Source organism: Cherax quadricarinatus, chromosome 73 (assembly GCF_038502225.1).
Source record: "Cherax quadricarinatus isolate ZL_2023a chromosome 73, ASM3850222v1, whole genome shotgun sequence".
NCBI lineage: Eukaryota > Metazoa > Arthropoda > Malacostraca > Decapoda > Parastacidae > Cherax > Cherax quadricarinatus.
This window is the reverse complement of record NC_091364.1, coordinates 642,211-655,041: the sequence shown is the minus strand read 5'-3', so window position 1 is coordinate 655,041 and position 12,831 is coordinate 642,211. Positions and strand designations below refer to the sequence as shown.

General features: G+C 39.6%; 1 protein-coding gene across 8 annotated transcripts in view; it reads right to left on the bottom strand.

Moving 5' to 3' along the window:
- The window catches only part of LOC128701119 (protein abrupt), a 301,933-nt gene that overhangs the window by 164,266 nt on the left and 124,836 nt on the right, over positions 1–12,831 (bottom strand). For all 8 annotated transcript variants that reach the window (XM_053794689.2, XM_053794687.2, XM_053794690.2 and 5 more), the window contains exon 6: positions 1,290–1,352. In XM_053794689.2, the coding sequence (XP_053650664.1) occupies positions 1,290–1,352 (63 nt within the window). The remainder of the gene's footprint in view (positions 1–1,289; positions 1,353–12,831) is intronic.

Below are 12,831 nucleotides of genomic sequence, written 5' to 3'. Positions count from 1 at the left end.
GGACTGGGCCGCAGGGCCACTGACCCCCAAAACACTTTCCAGGTATACACCAGGTATACCATTCCTCTTTTCACCCTATTATATGTATTTTCGAATTCATATATCCAAAAAAAATGTGGCCTTATCTAAACATTGCTCAGGTACATGTATGCTTCAATGTAAACCTTTAAAAATTTTGTTCTGCTCCAGTCCTACTGTCTATCGCTCCCATAACTCTTTCAATAATAATTCTGGGGCACACTTTACCTGGTACATATATTCAACAGAATTATTCCCCCTACAATACTTGAAGTCATTCCTGTCTGTTTTCTCCTTCAAACTATGCATACTCTTGAGTAATCTTATAAGTATTGTCCCTTCACTAATATGTTAACCTTATGCACCAACCATTCCAAAACTATATCCTCTCTATTTTAAGCATCTGCCACAATCTCGTGTATCTCTGCTCCATTACCCAGTGTTTCCTGCTTCTACACTCTTGACTCTTGCATTTTTATGTTTATTTATCTTATTTGTCTTCCTTCAAAAAGTTTTCTTATTCTTAGAAAAAAAATTGATGATAGTGTCTCATTCATTCTTTTATTTTCCCTTTAGCTCTCCTTCACCAGTTTTCAAACCTCTCCTTCCTCCTCCATAGATTCTGCTTTCCATATACAATTTTTACATTTAAAAAACCTTCTGAGCTAATTTTTACTCCTTTACAAACCTTTTTTGCCTCATCATTCCACTAATCACTCTTTTTTTTTTTTACTGCACCTTCCCTCCTACAACTGCAACCCTCTTCTGCACACTACAGCATTGCACTCATAAAGCCATACTATATATCTATGACTTCTGCATCATTATCTAATGTACAGTATGTATGTACATGTGTATGTAATGTATGTATGTGTGAGTGTGAGTGTGAGTGTGTGTGTGTGTGTGTGTGTGTGTGTGTGTGTGTGTGTGTGTGTGTGTGTGTGTGTGTGTGTGTGTGTGTGTGTGTGTGTGTGTGTGTTAAGCCAAGATAGTAAAGCAGAATAAAGAATAGACTTTAAATGAAGTAAAGCAAAAAATTATATCAAAAAGCCAAAAAACATGGATAAAAAAAAAGGCTAAAATATAAGATGGAAATCACAAAGAAACGGCATACCAAAGCTCTGAAATGTAATTAAATTTTGAAGGACTGTGAATGACACCTCTGGAGAGCCACTGGAGCATTTGGTACATATTATGGGAAGTGTTAAGTGCCTGAATACTGACAGGCCTGGTGGAGGGCAGGCTGAGTGAAACAAACACATTGTACTTACCGCCCGGTTCATGAGTACCAACGTTGTCCTGGCTGCCCACTGCTCCCGAGGGCCCGGGCATTGCTGGAGAAGCAATTCATACACTATGGTAAGCATTAGTAAATTCACTTACAGTATATTCATTTCATTCATCTATTAGTCGACCTCGACAGGACCTGAAATAAGGTGGGTAGACCATTTGTAGGATATGTTAGACTCTCCAAGTTAAAAACAATCCATTGCACAGCTGGATAATTAATTTTATCTGACCTTGGGAAGACAACTGAGTGTCTGCCATGTTAAATGATGTATTTTATTCAACTTTGTGGATTTTCTGAAGTCAGATAGGAGGCGTAGTCGGTGGTCGGATAATAGGTGAATGACTATTTCAAAGCAAGCAACAAAATAAAAATGTTAAAAATAATAGAACTTAGATAAAAAAAAAGGCATTTTAAATTGTAACAAAAAATTTAAAATAAATAAGTAAAAAATGAATCTTATTAATTCAGTAATGTACCATAAGAGGCTCCACTCATCAAATTATGGCTTCACTGTCAAGATACACATTCAGCCATTCCTCTAATCCAATCCCAAAGCTCGAAAGGAACTAAACTTGAACTATATTTACCATTTCTTACATTATGCTTGCTCCCACCTTACCAGATAAGCAAGCTCATATTTTCCTTACATCCTTCAATTTTTTTTTTAACACACCAGCTGCCTCCCACCAAGGTAGTGACCCAAAAAACAAGGAAACACATTTGTTATCATTCATTCAACAGCTGTCTTGCCAGAAGTGTACAGATGTCACAGTTTAAATGACTTTCTGAATTGCAACATCCCCACCCGTCCTTCAGAGTGAAGGCACTGTACTCTCCACCTCCAAGACTCAAGTCTGGCTAGCTAGTTTCCTTGAATCCCTTCATAAATGTTGCCTTTCCTCACATTCCAACAGCCCGTCAAACCACGAAAACCACTAGCTTTCACTCATGCCAATCTAACATGCTCATACAAACCTCGTAGATGCTTGAACCCTGAGCATACAAATCCTTCTTTACCCCTTTTCCCCCATCCCTTCCTAGGATGAGCCCTTATTAAACATCTTTAATCAAATCTGGTCCAATGGTATTTTACCCCCTTAGTTAAATGCAGCAGTACTGTACTGTCAGTGTCAGTGCCAAGGGGGTGCAAATTGGGCTAAAATGCCCAAAGCCACCCAAATACTGTACATAATAATAATGTTGGTAGAAGTACTGACAATATGATAGGTAAAATGACACACGTGCAACTAATGCAACATTTTATTGTGGCAACATTTTGCTCTCCAAGAGCATCTTGACAAAAACTCCTCAAGAGAGAAACGTTGCCACAATAAAATGCTGCACTAGTTGCACTTGTGTTCTTTTACTTAACAATAATAATAATGCTTCAAGGCAAGTCCCACTAGTCCACTCTTACGACCAGATTGCCATCTATAAGTCCTTCCTATATAATTCTTTTGAAGCTGCCAGTTTACTGTACTCCCAACTCAGAAACCAGGTACAGTATGTCAATAATATGTTGCATAAGTGCCTCAATCTTCAACTTGTCAGTTTTAAACCATTTATCACTTCAATGAGACAACTTGAGTGTGCTCATGCATCTTAGGAGAAAGCTAATACCTTTTGGGTTTATGTTGTGTAGAGGTGGAGATATGCTGCAATTTTTTAACTGTGGTATCAGCATGCCTCTGGCAAGACAATGACAGAGTGTGTGATGATAAAGCGTTTCTTCTTCGAATTACCCTATTTCAGTGGGAAATGGCTAATGTTTAAAAAAAAAAAAGTACAAATCTGCCAATTTTCTTAAGATTACATTAGATTAGATAATAACTTGGAATCACTGCATTATGAAAGATAACTTGAGAATCAAACTTCTAAGTAGCTTCAAACTTTAAGCACTAGTGAACTTTGGGATATGGTCTCTGATCTCTATGTAATAACTAGCGTATGCCACTTCTGACTGACCTTAAACTTTTAAATCATGTTTCTTTGTAGAAATTTAAAATTGGTTTTCAACTGTGTAGGCACCCATTTACTAATTTTAGCAAAGAAGTTAGAAAAACAATTTGCATGCAGCAACATGTGAATGCTGCTTCTGACCAGTTTTAAATCTTCAGTGTTGATGTTTATATGCATTATAAAGTTGTGCTGCATTCTGTACTATTCTGTTTGCATACAGTGAGACAGAGGAGGCTAAGCTTATGGGATATAGATACATCTTTTTGAGACTGATCAGCAACTGAAACACATCTTATTTAAACAGGATAACTGTAGTATTTTTTTTTTCAACTGTCATATCTGACTATGTGTGAATGATGGTGAAAGTGCTGAATGATGGTGAAAGTGCTGAATGATGGTGAAAGTGATCTTTCTTTATTTTTGGGTCACTGCCTCAGTGGGAGACGGCTGATGTCTTAAAAAAAAAAAAAACAGCAGTATTGGCATGCCTCTGGAGAGACTGATGGAGCGAGTGATGATGAAAGTGTTTCTTTTTTCTCCAGGTCACTCTGCCTTGGCGGGATATGGCCAAAGTTAAAAAAAAAAAAAAAAACTGGTGGATACTTGATTTTGATTATTATAATCATAACAAAGTGCCCTAAATAGCTCGCTGGAGTGACACAGTGCACAGACAATTGCTGGAAAAAACACTTATGGCAAGAGCAGAGATTTTATCAAATTTCATATTTCACCTACAAGAGACTTTAACAAGTACCTGCTAAAATCATATTCAAATAAAGGTTTGTTTTTGAAATACATGTTATTTTCTAAAAGCCTCAGGCACTTGCCACTGACATAACCTTCTTACACAACCTTACAGTCCCAGTATACATCAAGGTTTTTGCAGATTTTCATACCCTTTCTAGCGTCAGGAGAGATATTGTTCACTACATCACGATATAAATCATGAGTTTACTATATAGCACAGGGTCACATTCTATGTGGTTGATGAGTCCATTAAGTTAGACACATGACTGTAAAGCCTCAATAGGCAGGGAAGCTCCCACACAAACAAAACTCCATCTTGATTAACACATTCATAATTCCATGACTGACTGCTACCTTCTTTTGGTTGTTTATTATCAATCTAAAGAAGGCTTAAGGCACCACCTGGTGATATCACATCTTGCCTCTGGCCCAGTGTTTTGTTCACCAAGACCTACAATATTACCACATTTTCTAAAGGCCTTTATGTTTGAAGGTACTTTCTTCAGGTCATTAATAGCCCTTTCTTACTTTAATACAAAGGAATTTCACAATGATGTATACCCAGCAGCAACTTGTTCCCAACTGCAATCAACTGACTCACTTCAGTTCTCCCTTATGGGTTTTAGTCTTCCCTATATGTGGATAATTTAACTACTAATCTTGCTGGCAGTCAGCTCATCACTGCCTTATTGCAAACGTGCCATCATACAGTACTTCTGGTTAGGCTACATCATGTGGATTCAGTTTTTGTCTAAAACTAATTCTATAACTCAAATGGCACTATCATTCACTACTCCCTGTTAGGGCTTGCCAAACTGTCAAATTTAAAAGTCTACTCTTCAAGTGCTGTATTTCAAGAAAACAACAACAATAATAATAATAATAATAATAATAATAATAATAATAATAATAATAATAATAATAATAATAATAATAATAATAATAATAATAATAATAATAATAATAATAATAATAATAATAATTATTATTATTATTATTATTATTATTATTATTATTATTATTATTATTATTATTATTATTATTATTATTAAACACACTGGCATTTCCCACCAAGGCAGGGTGACTCAAAAAAAGAAGAAACACTTTTGTCATCACTCACTACAGTTCTAAAACTGCAACACATCTGCACCCCTCCTTCAGAGTGCAGACACTGTACTTCCCACTAAACTCACATGGACTTTCATCACTACATGGTAAGGAAATATTACTGCCCACATAAAAACTGACACTGTACTTCCCACTAGACTCATGTGGACCATTCATCACTGTATGTGGTAAGGAAATATTACTGCCCAGATAAAAACTGCTTGGCATGATAGATTAAATTTTATCAAGAATTTCTCTCATTTTTCCAAGGACTCTTAATTATAATCACCCATCCTTAGGCTTATCTAGACTAAATTATAGAAACCAAGTATGTACAGTGGAACCCTGAATGTCAGCTGTAATCCGTTCCAGAAGGCTGACCTAAATTTGAAAAGGTCTAAATTCAAAGCAATATTTCCCATAAGAATTAATGTAAATACAATTAATCCATTCCAGACACTCAAAAATATTAAAAAAAAAAATTTTAAAGACTATGGTTTTATACACACAAAACAATGAGAACTAAATAAAATAAATAAATGAACATTTAAATCACTATTACATATCTTTACTGAAGACTCTTGTTGGCTTATGGACGACAGGGATGAGGAGAGAGGGATGAGTGATTATTGTTTGGAAGGGAAATCCGCCTCCATAAGAACTTCCCTCCCTGCCTGCTACACTCCCTACATGTCTCTACACTCCCTGCCACCCTCCTACACTCCCTGCTACACCTTGCCACCCTACTACACTCCCTGCCTGCCTGCTACACTCCCTCCCTCCATGCTACATGCCCTCCCTCTATGTTACACTCCCTACCTCCCTGCTACACTCCCTCCCTCCATGCTACACTCCCTGCATGCCTGCTACACTCCCTGCCTTCCTCCTACACTCCCTGCTACACCCTGCCTTCCTACTACACTCCCTGCATGACTAATACACTCCCTGCTACACTTCCTGTCTTCCTCCTACACTCCCTGCTATGCCCTGCCTCCCTACTACACTCCCTGCCTGCCTGCCTGCTACACTTCCTCCCTCCATGCTACATGCCCTCCCTCCATGCTACACTCCCTGCCTCCCTGCTACACTCCCTCCCTCCATGCTACACTCCCTGCATGCCTGCTACACTCCCTGCCTTCCTCCTACACTCCCTGCCTCCCTACTACACTCCCATATGCCTGCTACACTCCCTGCCTCCCTGCTACACTCCCTGCCTCCATGCTACATTCCCTGCCTGCCTGCTACACTCCCTGCCTCCCTGCTACACTCCCTGCCTCCATGCTACATTCCCTGCCTCCCTGCTACACTCCCTCCCTCCATGCTACACTCCCTACATGCCTGCTACACTCCCTGCCTGCCTGCTACACTCCCTGCCTCTCTCCACATCTTCCATTATCTGTGATCTCTTTTTCGTTAATATGTTTACTCCTTTTGCCACATCAGCTTCCTTGATTTGTTCTTTCTTTGCCAGGATAGAAGTGACTATTGATTTGTTTTTGCCATACATCCTGGCAAGCTGGAGCACACGCACTTAATAAACAAGCAAAAAAACTAATGGATTTTAAGGAAATGTTTGGATGAATGTGTGGAGTATATGCTCATTCTCCGAGAGACACAGGGAGACTGACTCACCTACACACGGCAGCCCGGTGGGAGGCGGGCTGACGCGTTTACAATTACACTTACTCACCCACTGACTATAAACCCAGAAATACTAATCTTAATCTTAAAATAATAAATCCTAACTAGTCATAAGTTTGCCTATGATACTCCAATATAGACACTTTGTACTGTGCCAAAACAAAAGCATTCACATTGCTAAACTCACAAATTATGATGTAGTCACTAAGCCTTAATACCATAATCTGTAAGGATTTAATGTTAAGAATTAATCTAAGTCTGCCCAAAATGCCTAGCCATGCTAGGTGTCCTAGTGGCCCCCTCTGTAATTAGTATTTTATAACATATGACTCAGCCGATAAACGCAGCAGCAGATATTTGGGGTTCCACTGTATATTCCTACGAATCAACAGCTACTCATGGGTTAGATGCCATTCATCCCCATGAGTCTGGGAGCCTTTCAGTCATCCTTAGTTCAATGCCTGTATACAAAATTGAACTCCTTCATTGTAGAATAGCTAAAATGACCAGTCTCCAGTAGCTCATTCATTCCATGACTCTCAACAACTTGACCTAAAGAATTTTTCCAGAGGTTAGTAAAGCTAACAGTTAAGTGTCGCCATTTTACACTGTCTTTTTAGTCTATACAGACTCTTCACAAATGGTAATTTTTGGAAATAATACTCACATACATGTATTGGTCACATTAGACTCACTAAGGAGTGCCCGGTGTGACAGTGAATAACGTGTCAGGTACTACTCACAGTTCCACATGTTTTCTCTGTCATACCTTATTCATCAATTACATAAACATCATTTTAGGTGTCCCGTAGCTCAATCGCTAGCGCACTCAGCTCACACACTGAGGTCCAGGGTTCGAATCTCCTCTAGTATGGCTTGAAAACATTAGGGACGTGTTTCCATAAGACACCTGCTGTCCCTGTCCCTGTTCACCCATCAGTTTAAAATGGGTACCTGGGTGTTAGTCGACTGGTGTGGGTCGCATCCTGGGACAAAACTGACCTAATTTGCCCGAAATGCTCAACATAACAAGCAGCTTTCTATATAGTAGCACAGTATGTCATTGATGTCAGCTAGGCCTGTATACCATGTACAGTGGACCCCTGGATTAAGACGTCATCAGATTAAGTAATACAGTGGACCCTCGACCAACGATGGCATCGTCTAACGTTAAATCCGACTAGCAATGCATTTTAACGCAAAAATTTTGCCTCGACTAGCGCTAAAAAACTCTACCAACACGATTCGTTCCGTTCGAGACATGTCCATTTGTGGCCAGTGTTTACAAGCCAGCCAGCCACCGTGGTCCCATCCAAACATACAATCGGAACATTTCATATTATCACAGCGTTTTTAGTTTGCACCTGCAAAATAAGTCACCATGGGCCCCAAGAAAGCTTCTAGTGCCAACCCTACAGCAAAAAGGGTGAGAATTACTAAGGATATGAAGAAAGAGATTATTGTTAAGTATAAAAGTGGAGTGCATGTCTTTGAGCTGGCCAGGTTGTACACAAAACCCCAATCAACCATCGCTACTATTGTGGCCAAGAAAACGGCAATCAAGGAAGCTGTTCTTGCCAAAGGTGCAACTATGTTTTCGAAACTGAGATCGCAAGCGATAGAAGATGTTGAGAGACTGTTATTGGTGTGGATAAACGAAAAACAGATAGCAGGAGATAGCATTTCTCAAGCGATCATATGTGAAAAGGTTAGGAAGTTGCATGACGATTTAATTAGAAAAATGCCTGCAACTAGTGGTGATGTGAGTGAATTTAAGGCCAGCAAAGGTTGGTTTGAGAGATTTAAGAATCGTAGTGGCATACATAGTGTTATAAGGCATGGTGAGGCTGCCAGTTCGGACCAAAAAGCAGCTGAAAAATATGTGCAGGAATTCAAGGAGTGCATCGACAGTGAAGAATTGAAACCTGAAGACACTGATAATGTTGTGAAACACTTTAGGAATGTCATAAAGGAACGGGAGGTACAGGCCTCTATGGACAGATATGTTGTGCGACAGAGGTCCAGTGACTCTCAAGCTGGTCCTAGTGGCATTAAAAGAAGAAGGGAAGTAACCCCAGAAAAGGACTTGACACCTCAAGTCCTAATGGAAGGGGATTCCCTTTCTAAACACTAACACCATCCATACTCTCCCCTCCTCCCATCCCATCAATCATCACCAGATCTTCAATAAAGGTAAGTGTCATGTAACTGTACATGTCTTCTTCAGTTTGTGTGTATTAAAATTAATATTTCATGTAGTAAAAATTTTTTTTCAATACTTTTGGGTGTCTTGCACGGATTAATTTGATTTCCATTATTTCTTATGGGGAAAATTAACTCGACTAACGATAATTTTGATTAACGATGAGCTCTCAGGAACGGATTAATATCGCTGGTCGAGGGTCCACTGTAATTGGTTTAAGTAACGTTTTTGCATTAGAATGTTGGCTCAGTTAATGACACTGAACTCAGTAAAAGTCATACGTCCCAAACGTGCCCACGCACCATGAGCAGCCTGGACACTCCATGTACAGCTAGTGTGCCATTGTTTACCAGCCAGTGAGGACGATTCCATGCGTACATGCGATACATTTTGTATTATTCCATTGTTTTTAGTGCTTGTAACTGCTAAATAAGGCACCATGAGCCCAAAGAAAGCTTCTAGTGCCAGCCCTTTGGTAAAGAGTGTGAGAAACACCACAGAATTCAAGAAAAAGTTTGTAGAAAGATACAAAAGTGGTGGTGGTAGTATGGGCCAACAGGTCTATCGAAAACCCACCAACCAAAACAATCTTCTCCACTTCTACTCTCACCACGACACCAAAACTAAACGTGGTGTAATTATAGGTTTCTTCCTGCGTGCACTCAGAATCTGTAGCAATGAGTTTCTTGAGGAAGAATGCACTATAATTGAACAAGTATTTTCTAAACTCCACTATCCTCGTCACTTCATCAGAGACTGCAGATGACGGGCATTAAACATCTTCAACACACCCAGAGAAGACACTGCTGAGAAGAGACACATAGTCCTCCCCACCAACTCCATTGCCAAACACGTTTCCAACATCTTTTCCAATACCTCATTCCAAGTATCTACCTCCACAACCACGACCATCAAGGACTTTACCAGTGATAGACAGGACAAGCTTCCACCCTCTGCAGGGGTATACATAATCCCTTGCAATGACTGCAACAAATTATACATGGGCGAAACATCAAGGGACCTCCAAACACATATTTCAGGACACCAATACGCAAGCAGGTCTGACGATACAAGGAATGCCTGTGTACAACACCGTAATTCACACAACCACTTGATAAACTACAGAAACTCAAGACTTATCGCCACAGAAGACAACACTCAATACCGAAGAATCCTGGAATCATCACTTATTTCTATATCCGACAACTTCAACCAGAATTGTGGCTTCTATAACATAGCTGAACCACTTGCCAAGAAACTTCTCCATCGCTATCCCACATAAGAACATAGGAATGGAAGAACACTGCAGAAGGTCTGCTCACAAACCTATCCTTTCCAAGCTACCAAGATTTTAGACTCTATAACCCCACTCGGTACATCATCAGATGCAGCATTCTCCACCTGACCTCAGCATTCTGAACCTGACTATATATACTCGCGTACTTTCCACCCCAGGCAGATCTGTTTGTGACTTGAAAAAGCCCACTGTGTGGGCGAAACGTTGTCAATAAAGGATCACATTATACTGCATATGTGTTTTTATTTCCAGGTCTGCTGCAGTGTTCCTGCTTTCTTATGTACACCAGCCAGGGTACTTTCCCCACACACCAGCCAGAGTACTTCCCCACACACACCAGCCAGGGTACTTCTTCACACACACCAGCCAGGGTACTTCTCCACACACACCAGCCAGGGTACTTCCCCACACACACTAGCCAGGGTACTTCCCCACACACACCAGACAGGGTACTTCCCCACATACACAATTTAATTTGATTGGGATTTGCACATGAATGAGTGAATAGAATTACTAAAGCTTATTGCTTGGGAAGCATTGAAAATTGGGTTGGGTAAATATGATTCTGTTAGTGGGATGGTTTGTGAAGGACCTGCCTAGTATGGGCCAGCAGGCCTGCTGCAGTGTTCCTGCTTTCTTATGTGCAAATATTTATGGATGAACATCACCCTGACACAGCTGTTGCAGGCCATGCCAGCAACATCTACAATGACAATGTTGTGTCCCATTATACGGAAATCTTAAAGAGACGCCAGAAACAGAGCTCTCTGGACAGATATTTTGTGCGACAGGGGTCCAGTGACTCTGAAGCTGGTCCTAGTGGCATTAAAAGACAAAGAAGGGAAGTAACCCCAGAAAAGGACTTGGTACCTGAAGTCTTTATAGAAGGGGATTCCCCTTCCAAACAATAGTACACCTCCATCCTCTACCCTCCTTCCATCTTATCAGTCATCAATAAGCCTCCAATAAAGGTAAGTGTCATTTTAGTAATGCTTTACTCTTCATGTTTCATTGTTTTCTGTGCAGGGAAATGTATATTTCATGTAGAAAAATTATTTTATTTAATACTTTTGGGTGTCTGGAATGGATTAACTGGATTTCCATTATTTCTTATAGGGAAAATTAATTCGAATTAAGTCAGGTTCGGTATAAGACACTCTCTCTGGAACGTATTAATTACGTTATCTGGGGGTCCACTGTACATGTATACTAGTAGTAAATAAAGATACACCTACCATCCGACTTACGACCGAGTTCAGTTCCGAGAAACCGGTCGTAAGTCGAAATGGTCGTAAGTCGAACTTTACTACTGAATATCAACAAAACATTTTTGTAATGACTTATTTTATTGTTTTATTTTGGTATTTCATGTTTTACTTTACTTTTTATGTTGTTAGTACTGTATTTTATACTGTAAGGTTTAGGATAAACACTGTGTACAACACAAATAGTTGTTTATTTGCCAGAAATTTGGCATAAAAAACACGGTCGTAAGTCGAGTGCTCGTAAGTCGAGCAGGTCGTAAGTCGGATGGTAGGTGTATTATTATTATTTAACCTCTTCTTAACCCTTTCAGGGTCAGTCCTGTATATGTATGGCTTGATAGCAGTATTTATATGCCAAAAATCTAGTGCTTTTAAATCTGGTGGAAGGAAGCTGGTAGGCCTACATATGAAAGAATGGGTCTGCGTGGTCAGTGAGAGACTTTGCAGTGTATTTTCGTATGGTATTTATGGTTGCATTCTCATTTTCTTGGTCTCACTTGATAGAATGGAAGATATATTACAGAAATAGAGATGATTTTGATTGGTTTGACAATGAAAAGTACCTTGAAATTGAACTCAAACTAGCAGAAATGTTCAATTTTTGCTGATGTTCCAGAGTAAGCAAATCACGCCACGCATCCAATACAGTGGACCCCCGGTTAACGAACTTTTTTCATTCCAGTAGTATGTTCAGGTGCCAGTACTGACCGAATTTTTTCCCATAAGGAATATTGTGAAGTAGATTAGTCCATTTCAGACACCCAAACATACACGTACAAACGCACTTACATAAATACACTTACATAATTGGTCACATTTGGAGGTAATCGTTATGCGGGGGTCCACTGTACATGTCAACTGGTGAGTCCAATATTCTTTCACAAGTGCACTGATATTATTTATACTATTTTTTACAATAATGCAGTAGTCTGCATAACAGTAATTTTTTTTTTTTTTGATTATAACAATTCAAAATGGAGAGCAAGAGTAATATAAGAGGGGCCTGAAGACATGACTAATGAACAGATAAAATGTTATTTTAGTGCCAGGAATGTCTATCTTGTTTATTCTGGACCCTATTTTGAAATTGGCATCTTTCTAAATTTGGTTGAAATTGGCCAAATTGCCAATTTCTGACCACTTTATTGGGTAGTTGAAATCAGTAAATGGGTGGTTTCTTGTACTCAATCGACAGAACAAATGCAGTTCTATCAAAATAGTTATGCTTTTAGTCGACTCGAACAATGGAATTGGCTGAAAATAGGGCTCAAAGTGGGCGAAATCACTGATGCGTAAATATCGC